The sequence below is a fragment of the Podarcis filfolensis genome, assembly GCF_964270895.1.
Source record: "Podarcis filfolensis genome assembly, chromosome: 1".
In the NCBI taxonomy this organism is placed as follows: domain Eukaryota; kingdom Metazoa; phylum Chordata; class Lepidosauria; order Squamata; family Lacertidae; genus Podarcis; species Podarcis filfolensis.
Genome location: NC_139604.1, coordinates 57333311 through 57358026, shown reverse-complemented (window position 1 = coordinate 57358026; position 24716 = coordinate 57333311). Strand labels below are relative to the sequence as shown.

Here is a 24716-nt window from a genome sequence, read left to right as displayed (position 1 = left end):
CATATTTGAGCTGAGACAAGGGAGAGCCAGCGTGAGGCAGTATCACTCCCGCTTTTTTGCATTGGTCAATGCCTTGGGGTGGGACAAGGATTCCCCCCCCGTTAGAGATCTTTATTGGGAAGGATTGAACCCCCAAATCAAGGATGAGATAGCGCGGGGGGAGAGACCCAAAAGCACCCAGGAAGTGGTGGACAGATCGCTTGCAGTGGGGGTGAGGCTGGAGGACCGCCCTTGGGACAGAGGAGAAGGGCGTTGGGGACGCACACCAGCCAGAGTGCCCTCCCTCTTGCCCAGGGATGTCGCGCGTGCGCAATCAACGCCTCCGCAAGCAGGGGGGGAGGAGCCAATGGAGATCGGCGGTGCTAGAGCTCATTCAGCCACCAGAGCCTTAACACCGGGAGCAGTCAAAACAAAGCAGCCTAGAGGGAACAGGAAGTGTTACATCTGTGACAGTTCGAAGCACATGGCGAAAGAGTGTCCCCAGAGGCTCCACAAGCACACTGCAGCTTCAATGACAGTAATGGGAGCAACTCAGCAAAGTGAACCACGGCAGGGAAACGGAAGCACTGGGGGCCAGCCAGGCGAGTCAGTGAAGAAGTCCCCAGAGATTTTGAAGCCCACGGATCCCCTCCCGCCCAAACCAGTGGTGCAGCTCACCGCATCGCTCCAGCTGCCCAGTGGTCTCACTTTAGAAGTGCCGATTACGATTGACTCTGGCAGTAATGCGGACTTTATCGCACTGGAATTCCTTCAACAACACAACATAGCGCTACTGCCAGCCACACTGCCCCTGAACGTGGTCACAGTGGATGGCAGGGAACTGCTAGGGGGGCAGGTGGTGCAGCAGACACCACCTATGGTGATGCAAATTGGGAATCACCGAGAAGTCATCAGCTTCAACGTCACCCAATTGTCGGACACGCCCATAGTGTTGGGCATGAGTTGGCTGGATAGGCACAGCCCGGCATTAGCGTGGTACCAGCGGCAATTGACCTTCTGCTCTTCCTACTGCGCAGCGCACTGCATCCAGACCTGCCAGGAAGGAGAGGGGCGAGAGGATGCACCGCAGCTACACCTAGGCATGGTGCAAGCGGTGCCCAACAAGTACAAGGAGTTTTTGGAGGTCTTCTGCGAGAAGGAGGCGGACAAACTGCCCCCCCACAGACCCTATGACTGCAAGATTGATCTCCTGCCGGGGGCAACGCTGCCAACAGGGAAACTGTATTCCATGTCTGAGGACGAACTGCAGGAACTTAGGGAGTTCATAGACCACAATTTGAAGCGCGGGTTCATTCGGGAGTCGAAAGCTGTAGGGGGCAGTCCAGTATTCTTTGTGAAGAAGCGAGACACGCCCCAGAAGAGGCTTGTAGTTGACTTTCGAATTTTGAACTCGAAAACCAAGCCCTCGTCCTTCCCCATGCCCAAAATAGACGACCTGCTCGCGACGGTAAGGAAAGGACGCGTTTTCACCAAGTTGGATCTGCGAGGCGCGTACAACCTGATTCGTGTGCGGGAGGGCGACGAGTGGAAGACGGCCATGTTCACACCACTGGGCACCTACGAATACAGAGTTATGCCCTTCGGATTACAAAATGGCTCTCACTGTTTTCAAGCCTTTATGCATCACGTGTTGGCGGGACTCCTTTACAAGAAATGCGTATGCTTCCTGGACGACATCCTGATATTTTCTGAGTCGCGAGAAGCGCACGAGAGGGATGTCAGGGAAGTTCTGCGGAGACTAAAGGAGCACAGGCTGTACGCCAAGCTGGAGAAGTGCCAGTTCGACGTGACGGAGGTGGATTTCCTGGGCTATAAACTGTCGGACAAGGGGCTCGCCATGGACAGCGCCAAGGTTCGCTCAGTATTGGACTGGAAAAGCCCGCGCAATAGGAAGGAAGTCCAGCGGTTTGTCGGCTTTGCCAACTTTTATCGCAAGTTCATCAAGGGGTTCGCTATGCAAACGGCGGCCATCACTGACACGCTCAGCTCCAAGAAGAAGAAGTTTATCTGGACGGAGGAAGCGGAGCAGTCCTTTCAGAAACTCAAGCGTCTCTTCGCTTCCGAGGAGCAGCTGCTGCATGTGAATCCCAGCAGACCGATGAGGGTGGAGACGGACGCCTCAGACAGAGCCGTGGGAGCTGTACTGTTGCAACAAGACCAGCAGGGGGACTGGAGGCCGTGCGCCTTCTACTCAAGGAAGCTCAGCAAGTCGGAGCAGAATTACACCATCTGGGACAGGGAGTTGCTAGCCATCCATGCAGCGTTCAAAGCGTGGCGGCACTTCCTTATCGGAGCCAGACACACAGTGCAGGTCCGCACGGACCACAAGAATCTAGAGTACTGGCGCACGGCGAGGTTCCTGAATCAGAGGCACATTAGATGGGCAGAGTTCTTCGCGGACTTCGACTTCAAGATAGAGTACATCCCGGGTGACAACAACATCATGGCGGATGCCTTGTCCAGAAAGCCGCAATACCTCGAGGAGGAGGCACCGTCGGCAGCCAAGCACATTTTCGCACCGGAAGCGTGGGCTTGCGCCTCGGCGACCGTGGATCTGGACGCCGTACGTCGAGCGTTGCAGGAGGACCCCTTCGCGCTAGCCAAGATGGAGGAGGTGCACAAGGGCACGGTGAAGGACGACGAGTTCCAGATCAGAGACGGTTTGCTCATCCGCAAGGGAGCACTCTACGTGCCGGGGAATGACCTCCGCGCAAGGGTGCTGCAGCAGCTACACGACGCCCCCACTGCCGGGCACTTTGGCAGAGAAAAGACTGTAGAACTAGTGACCAGAGACTTTTGGTGGCCCAAGATGCGGGGGGAAGTAGCGGATTATGTCTCGAGATGCGACACCTGCCAAAGGGCCAAGTCAGTGCACAAACCGCCGGCGGGATTGCTGGAACCGTTGCAGACGCCGTCTGAGCCGTGGGAACGGGTGGCCCTGGACTTTGTCACGGATCTGCCCAGTTCGAGGGGAAAGACGGCAGTGCTTGTGGTGGTGGACATGTTTACCAAGATGGCACACTTCATTCCGTGTGCGAAGGTGGCCACGGCAGAACAGACCGCCAAACTGTTCATAGACCACGTGTTTAAGGTCCACGGTCTGCCACGATCTATTCTATCCGACCGGGGGCGGCAGTTCATCTCGAACTTCTGGCAAAAGTTGATGGGCATCCTGAACGTCAAGATCAATCTAGCGTCGGCGAGACACCCGCAGACCAACGGACAAGCGGAGAGGGTCAACGCCATCATGCAGCAGTACCTGAGATGCTACGCCAATCAGCAGCCTAACACGTGGGTGGACTACCTGCCCCTCGCAGAGTTCGCTTACAACAATACGAAGCACGTGTCGACGGGGGTGACGCCGTTCTTCGCCAACAACGGGAGGCATCCCAGAACCTTCCCAGGTTTAGAGAGAGTGGGGGAGGGGGAGCCGCAGGCAGCGGAAGAATTAGCGTCAGAGTTGCAGGAAGTCCACGAACAGCTTAGGAGGCAGTTGGAACTGGCAAAGCACGCATACAAACTGCAGGCTGACAGACACAGGAGAGTAGGGGAAGACATACAGGTGGGAGACTGGGTTTGGTTAGCAGCGCAAGCAGTGCCGACCAGATCGTTGGCCAAGAAGAAGCTAGGGCATAAGCAGCTAGGGCCTTACCAAGTCCAGGCACAGGTCAATCCAGTGGCCTTCCGGTTAGCGCTTCCGGAGGGTTCCAGAATGCATCCGGTCTTCCATAGATCGGTGCTCACGCCCTACAAAGCACCGCATAGATTTCACGAGCCAGGCACAGCACCAGATCCGCCCAGAGAAGGACCCAGGGAAAGGGGGTCGCCAAGAGGGGAGCGCATCAACGAAGCCACAGAGATTTTAGACTCGAGATGGGGGGAAGAGGGAGTAGAATACCTTCTTGCCAGAGAGGATACCCCGGCCAGCGCCAACAGTTGGGTGCCGGGCTATGCCTTGGACGAGCCTCTTCTCAAGGAAGAGTTCCATGCCATTTTCCCACACAGGCCCATGCCAGCCGAGTATTTCGATGACTGGCTCTTCACACCCACACTTTCAGGCAGCACGTTCCAGGGGTTCGACTCGGACGAGGAGACGGCACCACACATACGCTCTCCGGAAGGTTCACCCTCGGGTTCTGCCTCAGACCGCTCCTATTGGTGGGATAATCAACCAGAGGAGCAGTGGCGCAGGAAGTGGCTGGGGGGTCCCTGGCAGGCATCACCCTCAGAGGGGAACGGGGGAGAGATGGACATGGACGTGTTGGGGGAGGACGTGGGATTTGAACACGAAGGCAGGGAGATGGAAGCAGAGGAGATCGACGTCGACGAGCGCACGGAGGACGAGCCAGACCTGCCCGATGTAATGTACGACACGAGGGAAGAACTGTATCCGGCACTCACCCCTGCCACGACGGAGCACCCAGAACCCACACCGGAAGGAGGGGAGGGGGGAAGGGGGGGCTTCGAGGGGGGGATGGATGTCAGGGGTTCAGGAGCAGAGGGAACGGATGGCGAGGAATCGGAAGGAGAGGTTAGCGATGATAGCCGTCCGAGATCTCTAAGTCTGTCCAGCGAATCGGAGGATTCACAGAAAGGGGCTCCCGTGGGCAGAGCTGGGGGGTTACCAAGAGGGGCACCCCAGGAAGAAGGGACCAGAGGGGATTCAGAGAGCAGCAGCTGGAAATCCGGACCAGCTACTCCACCAGAGAGCAGCAGGGGGGAGGAGTTCCAGGCACCAGCGACAGGCAGCTCTCCGGCAGCAGCCACGCCTGCGTCAGAGAGCGAGGAAACGGTAGAGAGGAGGGTCGGAGACAGCGCGCGCGCGCCAAGTTCAAATGTACCAGAGGGAGGCGCAATGAGCAGCCCGGAAAGGGAGCCAGGTCCTAAAGCCCGCCGAAGGGAGGGGGAGGAATCCGAAGGGTCCGCATCCGAGGCATCCAGGAAGGAAGGAACCCCGGGGGGTGGTAGGACCCAGAGGCGAAAGGAGAGACGCAAAAGGTGGAGCAAGGCTAGGGTCTTGAACTGGTGTACAGGAGGCGGAGATTCAGATGGGACTTCGCCGATCTAGGGAATAGACGTAGAGACGCACGCTAAGATGTGGAAATGGAAACTATACTTCAATAAAGACTTTATTCCGTTCTACCGGCTAGCGTTGGTCCTTTGTGAGCCGGGACCTAGAGGCAGTCTCTGACACCTGCATAAATTTTTATTACCCAGCTGGCCTGCACTTCCCTCAGTCGCTTTTTGCCTTCTATTATCCAACACTTTTCAAAGTTTGTTTGCTACACTTAGGGTATAACTAACTAACTAACTAACTAACTAACTAACTAACTAACTAACATTGATTTGGGGCTACAATGGCCAAGCCAAAAGTTGTGGCCACCTTACAATCTGGATGCAGACAAGCAAGCATTTCCATAAATCAGCAAAGGCATTTTCCACCCCTGCACCCTCCTTTCCTTTCTAGGAGGCAAGGCAGAGGTGAGCATTCCAGCCTTGGCTGATAATGGGTGAAAGGGTTCAGTTCCACCTAGCAGCTGCTGCAGGAGTCTCCCTCTCTTCTCAACTTCTCTGTTCTGCAGGAAGGAGGCAGGGGAGCCTGTGGGCTTCAGCTCATGTTGATAGTGAACCCCTCGCACTCTGCCGAACAGTAGCTGTATATGCCTCCTCACCTCCTTTTCCTGAGAGGAAGGGAGATTGTGGGGGGTGGTATACTTCCAGCCCCTCACCCTCAGCTTTCCTCCAAAACTTGGATCTGGTAAGGATGCCAGAATCACTGTGGATCTGCCAGAATGACGCTTGCCCATCTCTGCAGCTTGAATCCTGGGAAGAAGGCTCGTCAGAGAGCAGTACCACGGTTCATACAGATAGCGTAATTGTCAAAGACTGGTTGGTAAATGGTGATCTAAAGAATGGGAATGAACTTTTGGAAACACTACAGTTGTTAACAGGGAGACTACATGGGCTCCCCAGCCATATATTTCTCTGAAGGCTTATAATCATTCATGTTGAGAAGGCGAGAAGACTTTTAATGGCATAAACAGTGGCATAACCGAGCCTGTGCTCAGGACAGATGATAGTTTGTGGTCTCTCTTCACTGCCACAACTCAATGTGCACAGCTGGAAGCTTCTCCCTGTGCCACAGGAATCACCAGAGGATTTAGTGATGCAGCTAGTACCGTGGAGAGCAAGTATGGGGGACTTGTGGTCCTCCAAACGTTTTTGGACTCTTAACTCCCATCAGCCCTAGCCAGTGTGGCCCAATGGATGATGGGAGTTGGAGCCCAACAACACCTGTAAGTGGCTGGCGCTCTTTCTCTCTGTTTTCATTTGATGCATTCCGATGTTACTTCTGTGTGTGTGTCTGGAACAACTGGTTGCCATTCTTTGTTTCCCCACAGAAATTGCTAGTGGAAGATTTCCGGGAGCTGCGGTCCACTGTTGAGAAGATGGGACTTCTGAAGCCCAACACTCTTTTCTTCTTCCTGATGTTCCTTCAAATCATGGTGCTGGATGCTGCTGCCTGGTTTACCATCTGGTACTTTGGATCATCCTTAGTGCCGTTCTTTGTGGGTGTTGCACTGTTTACCACTGCTCAGGTAGAATGTCTGAGACACCATTCCATCTTCGAAACTGTTTTTTTTCCTATGCATTATTATTTCAAAAATACCATGGGGTTCATGAAACCAGAACACAGTCCAATGCAGCTAGCTCTTCACAGCACACTTGGGTTTGGGGTTGTTTGTTTGTTACCACAAAAACCAAAGCTATTTCCTTGTGCTACATTATAAAGTACTTGTGGAACTTTGGAAAGTCTCTAGAGAACTTTGCTGTTTGAAAATCCATATTCATATTTATCCATGCACTTAAAGTTTAATAGCATCACCAAGAATCAGACACAAAATCTGTTTTCAGTTTCATGGGTCAACCCTGGTAAATATGGGGGTGTTGTTGTTTCTGCATGGGCATAATCTTAGTAAAGAAGGAAAAGCCTTCTAGACCCTTCTAGCACCTATTACATCCCCTTATGCCAGCTTCTTTGACCTAGGGAGTCAAACTGCCCCCTCTTCCAACAAACTGAAAGACGCAATATACACAGACTTAGAGCCTATTGTGTAAGGCAGGGGTGAGGAATCTGTGACCCTCCAGATGTTGTTTGATTCAGCTCCCATCAGCCCCAGGTCAGAAGTCACACACAAACCACCTGCACCATGCTTTTTTTGAAGAGGTAAGTGCCATGTTAATCTGGCAATATTCAGCCTTCAACAAATCCACTCGCCATAGCAAGTAAAGAATGTTTCCACTGCCTTGTGTCCTTTTTAAAGACAGGTGATTTATGGACTTGAATCTTTCAAGAAAAATAGTCTGTGAGCCCCTAAAAGCTTTTATGGAGCTGTGGCATTGGATTGTGATTAATGGATATATTTAAATAGCATGATTGAATATACTTACACTAGTTTAGAAAGGGATCATGGGGCATGGGCTGTAATATTAGGGTTAAAGAGGTCAGGAATTAATGCTGGAGCCTGTTGTGACTGCTTTACTGGTTGCTGATAGGGAGAATAATATTTGTGTGTGTGGTTTGGTCCTTGTATTTTTAAACTGCTATGTGAAGAACAAATATATTAATCACATTCATTGATTCAATTTGCGTATTACCTTTAATCATTCAAAAGGGCATCCCCAATTAGTCGAGAAATGCTTTGCCCTAGTTCAGATCAGCATCAGCATCATATAGACAAACTTCAGGCCTGTTAGCTCCATCCTCTGCTTTTCTGGTACAGCTGCAAGGTGGAAATAAGAGGCTTTTGTCTTTAACTAAGCTTCGTTTAGTGTTGTGTTCATGCCAGGATAAACTGTGGTTAGTCTGAACTATGGTTACCTGAAACAAGCCTGACTCCAACCATAGTTTATGAAGTTGGCTTGTTTCAAAATCATAGTTAATAACAGACGCTACACTAAAGTGCCATTAATTGAAAACAGAAGTAAAATCATTCAGTCTCATCTTTGTGGCCATGCCAGAGGAGGAGAGGGGAGAAAAGCAAGTAAGCCCATGGCTTGGGAAGTAATCCTTAACGACATCTTAGCATTACATCCAAATCAGGCCATAGTGTTTCCCAGCTAATTGGGGATTGCATTTGAGATAATTAAAGCCTGCAATCTTATGTAAAAAATAATTGCCTTTGGCATGGATGATCTCCTGGTACTTTGTTAAAAAAAGAGTAATTGCATTGTTTTCATTCTATGTTTAGTTGTTGAAATAAATTAAAAAATTGTCCAGTAGCATCTTAGAGACCAACTAAGTTTGCTCTGGGTATAAGCTTTCGTGTGCATGCACAATTCTTTAGATATGCACATGAAAGCTTATACCTAGAAAAAACTTAGTTGGTTAATTTTTTTATTTATTTTGACTGCGTTAGACCAACACGGCTACCTACCTGAATCTATGTTTAGTTGTGCAATGGATCTGAGTTATGTTTTCTTAATGATCCTCTTTATCTTACAGAATCAAATGTCCTGGTTGCAGCATGACTTGGGACACCTTTCAGTCTTCAGCACATCCACATTGAACCACTGGGTTCACAAGATCTTAATGGGCACAGTGAAAGTAGGTATATTTACACTTCTGAGTGGAAGCTGTCCTTTCTGACAGCCAGTGGGTTTGACTTCTGCTCTGTTTTCAACTCTGTGTTCTCCTCTCATAGGGAATGCCAGCCCAGTGGTGGAATAACCTGCATTTCCAGCACCATGCCAAACCCAACTGTTTCCGTAAAGACCCTGATCTCAACATGCACCCCCTGGTGTTTGCTTTGGGGAAGAAGCTGGCTACAGAGGTATGTTTGCAAGGTGTATGCTACTGAAGGGTTGCTTAGGAAAGCAGCCAGAAAGAGTGGACAGCCAAGAATAAAGCTATTGGGCAGCTTACACGAGACAGCCATGATTTTCAGCAGGAAAACGTCAGGTTTAAAAAATATTTTAAATTGTATAAAATATAAAGATTACACACACACACACACACACACAATTATAAAGACAAATAATATATAAGCATGATATATAGAAGATAAAATATTGACATGTTTTCAGACCTTATTTCCTTTACCTACAAACAAAACTGTCTGAAGGGAAAGAAAAAGAAATGAAAACTGAGTAACTATACATTCATATAGAAGCAACATACCACTAACATTTTGTATAGATATAATCAAACTGAATGTCCATAAAGAAAATATTTCTTATTTCTTATGTCTTAATTTTTCATTCTTAGCATAACTTATAATTTTACCCTTGGTTAAAAATTCTTTCAAGTTGCTCAATTACTGAGAAGTAAGTACTCTTGAGTTCAATAAGACTTACTTCCAGGTAAACGTGTACAGGAGTAAGTCCCATTGACTTCAATGAGGCATTTTAGGTTTTAGTTTTAGTAGATAGGCAGAGGATTGTGATATAAAGGGGCAACACCTGAATTTCTTAATAAGCCAAGTACCTGCTTTCCTGTTTCTATGTTCTGTGTGTCTTCCAAGCTCCTAGTTTGGATTGTTGATTCGAATGCTGCCTACATTTTTATGATATGTTGTCCATCAGGAAAGACCATAGAAATATATAATGGGGTCAGGAGGGTACAATGGGCCCCAAGCAGAGAATGATCATTCATGCTCTGAGGGTCCTGGTGGGAAGAAAGACAGGCTTAAAGTGTAATAAATAAAATAGCTTTTGGGGGGCAGATCATCCCAGTTGGCCTCTCTCTCTCGTTTATGGCAGCAAGGATGTGTAATTTCATAAGGTCATGACCGAGCCTTGGTTATGATTTTTATTTCCACACACCCCATTTTATGATGAAGCCCAGGGGGATATGGGAGTTAAGGTGCTAAGTATATTTTATTCATGTAGCAGCTGTCACCCAGAGACTGAAAGAATAGGCGATAGGTGATAAGGTGGGTGTCTATAGCCTGAGTGAGACGTTGATACCTCTTTCTTCACAGCTCGGGTTGCAGAAAAAGAAGTATATGCCTTACAACCATCAGCACAAGTACTTCTGGCGTGAGTATCTTTGTCCCTGAAAAATGTCACAAGTTTCCACTCCTTTGTCACAGAGCTTCTCCTTCCTGAGATACTTTTCTAAGTGAAATAGTGTGAATATCTGCTGGGTAGAGAGTCTTCTGTCACGGGACTTGCGCTTGATGGAGTCCCTGATCCACCTCCCCAAGAGCCAGGTCTGCCACAACTCATCAGGTCCAGCCAGGGGCAGGGCAGGGAGCAGCTGCTACCACAAAATCCTAATGAAGGGCTCTTGGAGCTCATGAGTTTAAATTCCCTGGAGGAACCAATCAGAGAGAAAGGGGAGAAAAGTTTCCTGAGAAGGGAAAGATGGGCCCAGAGGCCTAAGGAGGTTTCAGCTCTTGGTTACCTGAGAGGTTCTTCCCCAACCTGCATGAAGTTACAAAGAGCTTTGAAAAGGGGAATCCCCTGGCCCCCCCCAACCCTATATAAGGGAACCTGGCTACTGGGGTGCCCCAGAGAGGATCTTGTGCCATTTTGGTTTTATGTAGTATTATATTTATATTGCACCTTTCCTCCAGGGAACTCAAGGTGGCCTACAGAATTCTCCTTCTCCTTCTCCCCATTTTATCCTCACAACCCCCCTGTAATGGAGATTAGGCTGAGAATGCCATAACCTCTAGATCTCTCACTTCCCAAGCTCTGTAGCTCAGGGAAGGGAGCTATTGGGGTGTATGTTCATTCCTGTTGGACTGAGCCCTTGATGTCCAACGGCTCTCCAACGCCTCTGGGGGTGACCCAGGCTCTGAGAAAGGTGAGGTAGAGTCTATGGAAAATGAGTGGTTGCTGCTCTGCAAGACCTTTGGAATCTGTGGCTTTACAGCACTAACCTTCAATAAACTTTGAGTTGATGTAATTTCCTTGTCTCATTGTTAGTTGGGAATGGCTTTTGAGCTTATTCTTCTCTCCCCTGCTCTCCACGCACCACAGAGCATTCAATGTGCCCCTCTCTCAGGACATTGCCATACATAGAAAGGGCACAGGTTATAGAATCCTAGCCAGCAGAGTTTGAAAACCAGAGAATATAGGATAATAGCACACTGCATATCTGTTGGGCCATAGGGTGAAAGTGAGATATAGCAGTACGATCAGCAAAAATTTGAGAATAAAAATGTATAGCTTAAGAAGAGGCATTTTAGACTATGCATTGAGTTGCTTTAACCACACTGCAGGGGAGAATTGGAACAAAGATGGCGGAAATTTTATCTTGCTGGCCATCAGACTAACCCCTTGAAGCAGATAAAATGGAGTTCTCAAGTGAGGACAAATACTAGCTGGATAAGGGAAAGGCAGAAAAAAAGTGAAAAAGAAGAACCCTTCTGTGAGCAAAGACAAGCAATGCTCGACTTTCTCAGGAAGATGGATGGTAGTTTGAAATTTTTATAAAGGTTGTTTTTTAAAGTCTTCCTTTCGTTTTTCAATAGTTGTAGCCCCAGCATTGCTGGTTCCCTTCTTCCAGTGGTCTGTATTCTACTTCTCATTCAAGCGCAAAGAATGGGTGGTAAGTAGTGATTGAATTTCCAAAAAATAAATAAATCTAGATGAGCATCTTATCTGTGTTGATTTTTCCCCCTAATTCCCACCAAGAAGCAGATTTCTTTTTAATCCGTTCCACTAAAAATGCAAACAGTTATTGCACATTATATGCATTATTATACATATTGTTACATGCAGTGTTTTTTCTGGGGGGACGCAGGGGTACACATACCCCTAAACATTTTGTGAATCTTTGTACTTTGGTCCATTTACTGTATTTATTTTCCCAATTTGAACTATAAAATGGTGATTTTCTTGAGTCAAAATGAGAGTACCCCTAAACATTTTTTTAAGGTAAAAAAGCACTGGTTACATGCCATCCCAATCTCTGCCGAGTGGTGCATGCGAATTCAGGGGTTCTAGGCACTTACCCAGGGTTTGTGTTTCCTTTCGGTGGTGCCTTTATGGTATATGGTTGGTTTATACATATATACAACCTGAAGCCTAGGCGAAGGGGCTCAGAGCACTGCCACCCCAAAAGGTCCCTGCTTCTTCCCTAGCCGTAGCCTTGCACTCAAGCAGACAGCAGCCATCATGCTTTGCCCACTCTCCAGCATACATCCCTGCTGACTCCCACGTATTGACTGGCTTCCTCTCTGAGCTCCCATTGCTTTCTGATCCTTCCTCTTAATAAGCTCTGGCCTCTACTAACACAGGGAGAGGCTGCACTCCTTTGATGTGTTAAATGGCTCATTACCTCAAATGAAATTAGGTTTTACACTTGTCAATTGCCTAGCCTTAAAGCGATGGCAGATATACACCTTAGGAAGTTTGCCTAGGTTAATTCACTCTTCGCATATACTAATTCCAGCAGCGGTCAACAGTGGCGTAGCGTGGGGGGTGCAGGGGGGCCGGCCACACCGGGCGCAACATCTGGGGGTTAGGGTTAGGGGGCGCAAATCCACGGGTTATGGGGCGCAAATTACTTGCCTTGCCCCGGGTGCTGACAACCCACGCTACGCCACTGGCGGTCAACACAAATTTTAAATACACACGCCACTGTGTAGCAAAAAACATAACCTTTCTTTTTCCCCTTCCTTTGACAGGATCTAGCCTTGATCATTTCATACAACATCAGAGTCTGTCTCATGTACATACCTCTTATGGGATTTAATTGTTTCATGGCATACTACTGGCTCTCCAGGTAACTCGAAACCTCAGAATCCTTCTCTCTGCTGAACTCTCACCTCTTTTTTGTTGATGTTTAATCTCAAATATCTATATTTTTTTTATCCAATTGTGATATACTCTGAACATATGTTACTTCCAACAGTTAGCTCCTGCTAGTCATTTTAGGTTAAACGCTTTCAGGTTGTGCAAAATGGTCTTCAATTTGCATTGCATCAGCCCCCAGACTGCAACTCAAATCTTTTGTCCCATAAATATTGTTATGTCCTGCACACATCAAGATGCTAGCTCAACATGGCCTTTAGTTAACATTTTAGAGACATTTATAAACTAAGACACCAGAAAGAGAAGTGTTTCTCACATTTTGTTTAGAAAGCATAGCCAGTGATGGAAAGGGGTGGGGGGTGGGGAAAGGAGCATGTGCCCAGGGCAGCAGGTGGAGGGGCGATTGCTAAATTATGGGCGATGGGCAGCTGGCTTGCTAAATTACCGGCAACAGGGAAAATAAGCACTAGCAAACACTCTGCTTCCCTGACCATGGCAATGTGCTGTGTCCCCCTCCACCACAGTCCCTGTTTGTTCCAGGGATCAAGGTGAGGAGGGGGAAGTGAGCTGTGGCACCACGGACCTGTCGCTTCTCTCTTGTTTTCTTCTCTCCCCCCGCCCCCATCCCAAAAAGCTTTCTGGCCCCTCTTCTCCACAGACAGCTGCTCCTTAAGGTGTCAGCAAATACACTTGATCACCGTGGCCCTGAGCAACGCAGCACAGGGAATACCGTCAGAGATTGGCACTTCATTGCCTTCTGTGGCTTGTGTGCCTGGGGACTTGGCAGAGCTGGGGAAGGTGGGAGCATCACCCGTGGCTGGCAATGGACTTGCAAGGGGATGGTTGGTAGGATGGGGGTGGAGGTAAAGAGCTAGGGGGACGGGGAGAGACAGGCGGACAGGAGAGAAAGGCAAAACCAAGTGCGCCCTAGCCTGCCTGTGTTTCCGTTTCTGGAAGTGCACGTCTGTGTTTGGTGTGGGTGCATGCAAACGCTGCCTCTTTGCAGCGCAAGTTGGTAGGTGCATTCAATCCAGCGTCAGTGCATCTCATGTTGGCTGTGGCCACTGTGTTTCGGGGGGGCTGAGCCCTAAACATAGGTGGTGGTGGGCACTGCCACAGTAGAGATGCTACTCCAAAAGCTGGGAATCATCTAAGCTAGTTCTAAGCATTGTGAACGGTTGAGGGAATGTAGCAGAGGAGTGGGAGAGGGACCTTACATAGGCCCAGTGGGCTTGCCAGAATGCAAGCAGGGACAGGAGGTTGCTTTAGTGTTTGTTTGGGGTGGATAGGGTAACCTGCCTTCTGAAAAAATGGAACGGAGAAATCCCTCCTTTTCAACTCCTGGAGACAGAAGGGGGAAAGGTCAGACCTGCCTTTGTTCTTTCATTTGCCTTCTTCTGATACTAATTTCTGTGCACTGCCCTTACACTTAGCCAAGGATCTTAGCTGCTGCCAGTCAGTTTAAGCAGTCCTGAAATCCGTCGCTTAAAGTTCACAATCAGGGAGGCAGGGCAGTCTTTTGCACTTGCGGATCCGGGACTGGGCATAGCTGCAGGCTAAGTAGCACAAATGATTGCGTTGCTTCATTTGTGAAATACTTTACTTAGTTCTCAAGGGCCAAGTAAATAAATTGGAGATGGGGGATTGACAGCAAGTTGGCTTACTACCACATTCGACACTGTCACATGGATCTGCTTGTTTGTTTTTTAAAACCCACCCTTTACCCTAAAGTCCCAGGGTGGGCTACAACAATTTAAAATACATTTTAAAGCAGTTCAAAAACTTACAATTAAAAATGTCAATTTCCAAAACTAGAGCAGATCCTGATGCTATATCCTTCCCTCTTACTGTATGTGAAACAGCAACCATCAGTTGCTTTATAGATATTATTGATTTTAGGCTGTATTTCTTGTTTTAATGGATGCTCTTTATGGTTTATATGGATATTTTTTAAAATATTAAATAGATGAATGAAATGCTAGCTAGACATTTGGGTTGTGGTTTGGTGGTAAGTGTCAGGCATGGCTTGTATTACATGAAAGGAGAAATACCAAAAAGTTAAGCCAGGCAAGAGGCTTGGGTTTGTCACTGGCCACACACAGACCTCTTGTCACTTTAATCTTCTCAGCAGTGTAATTTGCATTATACGGGAAAGGAAAACATGGCAGCTAAAAGAGCAGCTTTGGCCACATACTGGTTTCAAAATAGTTTTTGCAGGATAAATTAGCCAGTGTGCTATTTCTTTCCTGATTAGTCAACATCAGTTCATAGTTAGTCAGCATTAGCAAATAAAATTTCCTCTATTACTTTACATGTAAGCTGCAATGCCAAGGATATAATTTCCTATATCTTTTGTGGATCTGGTTTTTTAAAAGCCATTGTTACACTGCCTACTTTCCAGTCCTGTGTTATTTGCCTATTCAGTAAAATTTCTAAGCAGTGCACATAATAAAATAATTTTCAGTAAACCCCTCAAAGCCCTTTAAATAATTATCAATATTTAACAATATGGACAGAGATTGTATCAATAAGACAGAGACAACAGTGCTTTATACTGCTTTTTGATCAAGCTAAAATTATGATCCATTTATAGACAAGTCCAGCATTGCAGTGGGTTTGACTTAGACGACCTATGTGGTCCCTTCCAACTCCACAAATCTAAGTGACACAATTGTCAGAAGATCAGCAATTTCAGCTTGAATTCTTCAAGATCTTGGGTTGATTCCTTCCAAACACAGGGATTTATTTGGTTTGTCAATAAATCCCAAGGACTTAGTCTCTTCTTGCCCCTATTTGGCTTAATTCTTTATACTCCCTTCCTTAAAAATCCAGTTCAGTCGAGTATCTGACCAGTGCTTTCTTCAGATGAAAAAATATGGAAATAATGCGTTCAGCTTCACTACTATTCTCCCATAGCAGACCTTTTACTTTCTTGTTGTCTAATGGCGCAGCTACCTACCTCCTTGGCCAGTTTCCTGATTCTGAGGTAGCTAAACAAATATTTTTGCTGGGCTTTTTTTTAAGCAGACACACTCTTTTTTCTATTTATTACACTCCCCAAATTCTCTTTTCACTTCCATCCTTGTCACTGAATGCTGGTTATCCCGCAGTTTGCATTCCTGAGTCCTCCTCATCTGGGCAGAGCTTCATTGTTCTGAAGGAAGCTTCCTTGCCTGCCCCTGCTTCCTTGGCTCTGCTCCTTAAGTGGCAGCCTCCTGAATTTCGTAGAATCATAGAGTTGGAAGAGAGACACCCAGTCCAACCCCTTGCAATGCAGGAATCTCAGCTAATTTGATGGTGTCTTTCCTAAATCTGTGTATACTTCTTGGAAGCTTCCTTTAGTTTGGTTTTAAATCCAAGGATTTTGAAACGATTTGAACAGCATTGTTATCCCTTTCATCTAACTAATCCCCTTTCCCACTTGTGTATATGTTGACATTGCGGTCACTGTTCCTAGTCAGTTTAACTACCCTTATATCTTACACCCAAAGCATTTAGGATTACGTCTAGCATCAACTCCCATCAGCTCCTTGATCAATTGTTTTGAGGCACAATAATTTTGTATACCTGGAAATCATGTTTCTCCGGATTCCGCAGCAAGACATCAAGGAGGGTTTGGTGCCACCGCGTGGTTAAAGGCAGAAAAGGCAACGTTTAGGGAAGTAGAACTCCCATCAAGCAATTTCCTTTCCTGCCTTTGTCAAAGCACACATTCCCAATTTCAGTTCCCCTCTCCTCAGGCATTTACTGTAATTTCCTTTTTTACCTATTTTTCCTGTCTTTTCCCCCCAGGTTATATGAGGATTATTATGTCCTCCATTGTTGCAACACTTCCTCTCTCTCTTTTCCCTAATCAAGTATTTTAGTTCAGTTGCTTTTGGCTCTAGAGTTATTTATACAGCCTGTCAAATTTATACAGCCTGTCAAATTCAAAATGGGCAATTTTAGCTTTGCTTACCAAATATGACTTGAAATAAACATACTAAATATGTTTAGGGCATTAAAAAAAATTCCAGAACATGAAGATTTCTGGTGTGGAGGCAGCCTTGCTCTCACTTACTATGGATATTTTCTTAGGATTGCTTCACCTATTCTAGTAATAGAGCAATAGAGGTACAGATTTAGTGCAAAGTATGCCATGAAGTGGGATGCGAGTGGCGCTGTGGGTTAAACCACAGAGTCTAGGGCTTGCCAATTGGAAGGTCGGCGGTTTGAATCCCTGCAACGGGGTGAGCTCCTGTTGCTCAGTCCCAGCTCCTGCCCACCTAGCAGTTCGAAAGCATGTCAAAGTGCAAGTAGATAAATAGGTACCGCTCCGGCGGGAAGGTAAACGGCATTTCCATGCGCTGCTCTGGTTCGCCAGAAGCAGCTTTGTCATGCTGGCCACACGACCCGGAAGCTGTCTGCGGACAAACGCAGGCTCCCTCGGCCTATAGAGTGAGATGAGCCCACAACCCCAGAGTCGTCCGCGACTGGACCTAATGGTCAGGGGTACCTTTACCTTTACCTTTTTATGCTATGATGTATGCAATCGGTGTGGGACAGGGACCTTACAGTGAAGGGTGTACTCTTTGAAGTTTAAATGTGTACCTGTTTCTATTTTAATATGTAAAGTGGTCCTCAGCAAACAGCTTGAATATGGCTGTGATGGGTTTTACCAGACAAATCCCAGATCAACATACCAAGTTAAGTAACAAGATGTGTTTTTTGTGTATGACAAAGCTCTGTATGAACCAACCCGGACCCTGCAATCATCAATTGAGTCCTTTTGTTGTGTGCCCCCTTCATGAGAGGCTTGGAGGGTGGCAACACGAGAAAGGGCCTTTTCTGTTGCGGCTCGCCGCTTGTGGAATGCTGTTCCCAGGGAGGCTCGTCTGGCACATTCATTAGATATCTTTAGACTCCAGGCAAAAACATTCTTCTTCTCCCATGCCTTTGGCTGACTGAACAATCAATGTCCTTTTAAACTGGGGGGGGGGTATTGTTTTGTTTGTTACTATGTTATGCATCTTTGTGTTTTTATATTGTAAACCACTCTGTGGTCCTTGGATGGATGGTGCTATAGAAATTCAATAATAATAATAATAATAATAATAAATGCATTTGACTTGGCAGGTATCTAGAGTCCACTTGGTTTACTTGGGTTTCACAAATGAATCATATCCCAATGAACATTGATTATGATAGAAATATGGACTGGGTGTCTACCCAGGTAAGACACTTTCTTACTATTCAAATAATTGGTTTCTGGTGTTTTATTGTGTGAGTGTTACGCAAAACGTTATTGGCACAATACTAGTGCATTATTAGTGGCTTTGGCTTGTTCTGCAGTGTTTCCCCAATGCTACCACATTATTTCTGTCTAGAGGGGCAACTGACCAACAAAAGTGGGACAAAATAAAGCAGAACATTTGTGGCACAAAAAGTTACTGGAACTATGGTATATGCACTGATTGGAAATGAAGCAATGTGACCACCACAAAACATTTGGAAGCGACGCAAACGATGTTGGAAATGAGATCACGTATGACCACCCCAATAACATCATGAACAAAAATAATCATGAACGCACAGTGGAAAGGGTGTCTGAAGGGGCTCAGAGAGTCATCACAGACACTTTTAGACTAGTGATGGTGCAGAAGACAACAATATGGAGGGGTGGGTGGGTACTGGAATGCAATATAGCTCCAGTTTGGCAAGTCAAGCTGAATACCACCCCCACTCATGCTTCAGCTGTGCTTCTGACCGCACAGAAGTTTTTAATGCGGAGTCAGACAGGGATTCATTCATGTATTTGTTAAAACATCCTACCTTTTCTATTTACATCTTACCTTTCCATTATAAATAGAAATGTCCAAGGCAGCCTAAACAAAAGTTTGAAAGCAATCAGCTTTTTTTTTTTTTAAAGCAACCTTTTCCATGTTCCCCCACTGAAGGAAGTACAGCAGACACCTGCTAGGGACATGGTGCCTTCAGTGGTGGAGCCCCCAGGGAGGCTTGTCCGGTGCCTACAACTGTGGTCTTTTTAGCTGCAACCTGAACACCTTCTCGTTCTCCCAAACCTCTTAAATAACAGTTTTGGAATTTGCACAAAGTTCCCCCTTGCGGACTTAATTTTATTTGGCTGCTGTGTTTTTATACTGATTTTTGTTTGCCTTTTTTTGCTGGGCTTTTTGCTTTTGTGATCTATTTTTTAATCTTGTTTTAGTGTTTCTAGTGAAATTTTGTATTGTGTTGTTTGTGTAAAGAATTTGGGGAACTTGGTTGAGTAGCATATAAGTAAAATGAAAAGAGCACAGAAACCGAAAGAACCGATTGCAAATCCAGAGGAACCAGGGAAAGTCAGGTCTAAGGCCAAAACCAGAAAGATACCCAGGTGGCATTGAAAAATCCTCAGCCTCTTGCCAGTTTTCCCTGCTGCGAGTTTTCCTCCCCTGCCCCACAAAGAGGTAGCCAGCATGGTCTTCTCCAGCTGACAGTTCCCATCATCCTCGATCATTAATCATGCTGGCTAGGACCAATGGAAGCTGGGAATCGAATAACACCCAGAGATATCTTAGTGTATGTAGAAAAGTGAGGTGAGGGGATTATTGGCAGGGGACTGGTGTTGCTGGGCAAACTCCTCCAGACAGAGTCTTTCAGAGCTAAGGGGTACTTTAAAATGTAAATCTCAAGCTTTTCTAAGAGGTCTTCTTTTTTAAAATAACAACAACTACAAAAGCTGAGCCAATTGCAAATTGGGATGGAGGATATTTTGCTTTTTTTTCTGTGGGAAAGGAATGCTAAGGAAACACAATCAGTACAGGTAGCCCCCAATTTGTTTAGGGGATGTGTTCCATACAGTGGCGGAGGGTGCGTAAGCCTGTTCCACTCTGCTCTGCCCTGTCCCATCCTGTTCTGTCCCTGCTCTTGTTCCGGCCACAATGCACAGTCGTGCGTCAATTAAAAAGGTAAAGGTACCCCTGACCGTTAAGACCAGTCGCGGATGACTCTGGGGTTGCTTACTCTGTAGGCCGAGGGAACCGGCGTTTGTCCGCAGACAGCTTCCGGGTCATGTGGCCATCATGACTAAGCTGCTTCTGGCGAACCAGAGCAGTGCACAGAAATGCCGTTTACCTTCCCGCCAGAGCGGTACCTATTTATTTACTTGCACTTTGATGTGCTTTCGAACTGCTAGGTTGGCAGGAGCAGGGACCGAGCAACGGGAGCTCACCCCGTTGCGGGGATTTGAACCACCAACCTTCTGATCAGCAAGCCCTAGGCTCTGTGGTTTAGACCACAGTGCCACCCACATCAATTAGACACACAAAAATCAGTCATTGCCTGCATAGCATCTTTTGGGAAGGTGGGATACCTGCCTTTCTGACCATTTCCCTTGAGAAACTGGCTGGAATGCTACTTCTGTGGGATCCAGTTGCTGCTACTTAGAGGAACATAAAAGATAACTGTGCCTCATTCAGTTGCAGTCTCTTTGTGTGAAACAAAGAGATCCATTGTTCCGTATCCTTTCTTATATTTCCCCCTGCAGCTCCAGGCAACGTGCAATGTGGATCAGTCCCCGTTCAATGACTGGTTCACTGGCCATCTGAATTTCCAGATTGAGCACCAGTAAGTAGGACAGTGGGAGCCACAAAATCCTTTGTGCATCTCCCTAGTGTGTGGTTTTATGAAATCATTGCTAGTGGGATGGGCATTCTAAGTAAGAAAGAGGAGCTGATTTGACAGAACACCCTTTCTTCCCTCTCCAGTCTTTTCCCCACGATGCCTCGCCACAACTACTGGAAGGTGGCCCCCCTGGTGAAATCTCTGTGTGCCAAGCATGGCATTGACTACCACAGCAAGTCCCTGCTCCAGGCCTTTGCAGACATTTTGCAGTAAGTATGGCAAGGGTGCTTTATGAACTGCAGTGTGGCAAGAAAAGCAATAAGGAAGTGGAAGAAAAGGGCAAAAAGTATTGGAGCCCTGGTCAGCCATTAACATTTAATAGAGCTTGTCCCTTGATGTAGTCAAGAGCCGAGGGGAGAGCAACACTGGTTCTACCCTCTGTCTAGTGGCACTTCCAGGTGACCTGTTTAAGCATTTATTCCGATTTGTTTGAAGGGATGTTGGATGATGTTGCATCAGAGCAGGTGCTATCCCACATTTCCCAGTGCATTTCCCAATGGCTTTTCTTATCACTGAGAAGTGTTAAGAAAACACTGCCGTCTAGTGTCCAAAGGCAGGAAACTCATGAGACCAGCTGCTTCCACAAGTTGATATTCCTGCCTTTGGGCGCTAGATGGCAATGTCTCCCATCTGCCATTTGCTCCATGGAGAACAGGATGCTGGATAAGATGGGCCATTGGCCTGATGTAGCAAGCTATTCTTATGTTCTTAACCTGAATTTGCTGGTGTGTGGTTGAATCCTACACAAAAATAACGACCTGACATCTAAGGAACAGTCAAATATCTGTTCAGTCCCTTCCTCCCCACCCCACCGCACTCCCCAAATCATGAACATCAAAAGAGGCTTTTTCAAACCTTTTCCTTATTAGGCACTCCTGTTTGTCTGTGTTTTGCTTTATGCATGACATTGAACAGCTGAAGTGAAAAAGGGGAAACTCAAGATACATCCAGTTATATAATAATAATAATAATTATTATTATTGTTATTATTATTATTATTTATTTATTTATTTATTTATTTATTTATTCCCCAGCCACTCTGGGCGGCTTCCAACAAAATATTAAAATACAGTAGTCTGTCAAACATTAAAAGCTTCTCTAAACAGGGCGGCCTTCAGTTGGTCTCCTTTAGCCTCACTGGGGATGAAGGGTGGGGAACAGTTTCAGTTTGCACTTACAGGTGAAGCTTCCGATTCACACTGTCTGAAAGAGTACGAGAACTGATACATAGCCACCTAATTTGTACTTTTCCAAATTTTGCAATGTAGCTGTTCTGCCAAATACAAAATCCCATATACTGTAAAGTGTGCAATAAATGTATATGTTGGTGATAAAAAATGGGGGGAAATGCATTATAGTAAGGGAAATTGTATGCAAAGATGTGTATATTAGGCAGACTTCTGTATTAGGAAAAATGAACATGATACAAACTATACAGGGGAACTGAAACGCATAAAATTCCAGTCGTATCTAAAGCCAAAGTTGTAAATTCACCTTTTTTCAGGTGACTGTTCCTAGGAAGCGTATATATTTATGCACATCAGGCATGCTAAAATTTGTATGCTAACAGTTTTCAGTACCTTCTTTTTTATTCAAAGTAAAGCTAAGGGGAATCTCACTCTGCTGGTGCAATTATTTAGTTGAATGCAGCCCCATATAACAGAAATATATGCTATTAAGTGGTCATGTTTTAAATATCTGCACACGTTCAGAAAAAGAAATCCAGTTTGAAATTGTTGAAATACAATGTTCAAACTATATTTCCTGTGGGAATATTTCATTTTGAACTCTTTCAAATGCTTAGTTTTACAGCATGGTAAAGTTAATGTGGCATACTTTTGAAGTTTAATTTTCTATATGCTAAATAAACATGGCAAATCAGAAGTTCATTGATTTAGGTCAGTGGAAAGTGTTTCAGATTGATCAACATCACTGGATATGGAATTGCTGTCTGTGCATTGATCAAAGAAGTATATAGTACTGAGATGTAGTGGGGGGGGGTAACCCACCTTTTACTTGCCGCATTGTCCTCTCTTCTTGTTTAATCAAAGCCCTCCCTCCCTGTCTTGCAGCTCTCTAAAGGATTCAGGAGATGCCTGGCGTGAAGCATATCTGTATGGATAAGAACCAGCAGAGACTTGAGAAGGAGGACCATGAAGATGCATCACAGACTAGAGGGCAGCTAATGTGCTATGAAGAATTTGGGGTCTGGTGGGTGAGCTAGACAAACGTTAAATAATTATTTTTGGCATGGGGTTGGGGGACTCCTGAAACTTTCCTACATCTATGCACAGTTGGGGTTTTTTGTGTGTGTGCACATGTTGTTCTGGTTGCACTGTGGCTTTTCGGGTGACAGGGTCATGGAAAGGTCTGTGCTTCATGCAGAAGTACATCTTGCTTTTTGTTGCATGTATGAGTTCGAAACCTGACTGTCGTCTTCCGTATGGTTGGTGAGGGATGCTTTCAGAAGAGGTGTGTTTAAATAAAAAGGCAGAGCTGCAGAGGGGAACTACAATGCAGATGTAATATTACTTGTGAAAGCCACATGTTAGGGCTTATCTACACTTACTTTTCCTCTGGTCTTTCCATGCACGGTCCACACTTTAAAGCTCTGTGTTCGAATGCCCTTTCCCTTTGGAGCTTTCCCCACAAAAAACTGCTCTTTAAAGCGTAGTTGGAGCAAATGGCAATCCGCTGGAAATCTGAATCGCTGTTTGTGCTGATTGAGTGTTAAAGAATGGGTTTTCAAGGAAAATTCTGGGGCAAAAAAAGAAAACAGCAACGTTCAGACATGGAGCTTTTATAAGTGTGCACCTCTGCCTGGAAAGAGCAGGGCAAGAGGTAAGTTTGGATAAGACCTTAGTTGAAGGTCAACTTTAAATCTTAGCTTCAGCTGCAAGCTCAGGGGTGCAATTTCAGGTTTGCATAGAGGTGAGGGACCAGATAACATAACCGAGTTTAAAGCTGAGTGTGTTCATGTTTGTTCCTGTTTCAAAATGTGTTGTATTAAGAGCCGTTGGTTGCAGATAGTTTTCTTCAAAGCCTCATAATAACCAGAGAAAGAGGTGCTCCTGGAGGATAATCACATGTGATCTGAACTCTCCTCATGTACCCCTCCTCCCAAACAGCACCTATTGTGCAAGATGACCTTTCCATGCTGAGGTTAGGAAACGTTTTCTTAGCAACTTGTATTCATCTATCTAACGTTATCACTGCCCCAACATCTTCCCAAAGGTGGTTGCCTTCGCCTGGTGGCAGACCAAAGAAGTGCCTCTTCCCCTCCACTATGCGCTTCAAAGAACGCTTGAGCCTGGGCCTCCAAACCAATGCCTGATCACATGACTAGCACTCCTCTTTTGAAGGAGAGGAATTGTGTGGTAGCAATCTCAATGTAATCCGGTATTGGCATGAATGCCTCTGGTCATAGTTCTTTGAAACCACACTCTCTTACTCCATTACTACACAAAGGCCGCTGCCACTGGGAATGTGTTACCTGGGGCAATGCCTCTTGCCTGGTGATTATCTGGCAGTGTGATTGAAAGTATTAATTAGTTCAGTATTTGTTGTCTTGACCCACAATTGGAAGCATCAACCTTCTGTTGGTCCTTTAGCACAGCCCTCTTAGGATGTACACCACTTCATGTGTACATATTTGTATTTATTTGTATCTTTTAATATATTTCATAAATTTATTTGGGTCAATACGTGTGGCTGTCTTTTTTCTCCCTGTTCTTCTCATTGGTTCAAATAGACAAGAAGAGCTGACTCGAAACACATTCTATGTGGATTTGTGCATTTCTCCATGGCTGCATCAGGTTAAATTCACATGTGGTCTGAATTAACCTCTATCATAGTGATGGGGAACCAGTCCGTGAAAATGAAGGGTAGGAAATCTGCCACTCTCCAGATGTTGCTGGACTACAACTCCCATCGTCCCTGACCATTGGCTATGCTGGCAGGGGTTAATGGGAGCTGGAGTCCAACAATATCTGGAGAGTACACAGTTCCCATCTCTGCTCCAGCAGGTGGCATTGTGAGCCTCTATCAGTCCAGCATATGTAAGCTTCCACATACCGTATTTTTTGCTCTATAAGACTCACTTTTTCCCTCCTAAAAGGTAAGGGGAAATGTGTGTGCGTCTTATGGAGCGAATGTAGGCTGCGCAGCTATCACAGAAGCTGGAACAGCAATAGGGATTGCTGCTTTCACTGCGCAGTGATCCCTCTTGCTGTTTTGGCTTCTGAAATTCAGAATATTTTTTTTTCTTGTTTTCCTCCTCCAAA

The 24716-nt window shown here is 46.0% G+C and overlaps 1 protein-coding gene across 1 annotated transcript in view; it reads left to right on the top strand.

The window, feature by feature from the left end:
• Positions 1-24135, top strand: part of LOC310746757 (acyl-CoA (8-3)-desaturase-like) — a 30643-nt gene extending 6508 nt beyond the window's left edge. The window contains 10 exon segments of the mRNA XM_083580770.1: positions 6402-6599; positions 8507-8608; positions 8706-8834; positions 9984-10041; positions 11484-11560; positions 12642-12739; positions 17884-17980; positions 20297-20376; positions 20517-20642; positions 22506-24135. Of these exon segments, the coding sequence (XP_083436896.1) occupies positions 6402-6599; positions 8507-8608; positions 8706-8834; positions 9984-10041; positions 11484-11560; positions 12642-12739; positions 17884-17980; positions 20297-20376; positions 20517-20642; positions 22506-22557 (1017 nt within the window). The 3' untranslated portion in view covers positions 22558-24135.
• The last annotated feature ends 581 nt before the right edge of the window (positions 24136-24716 follow it).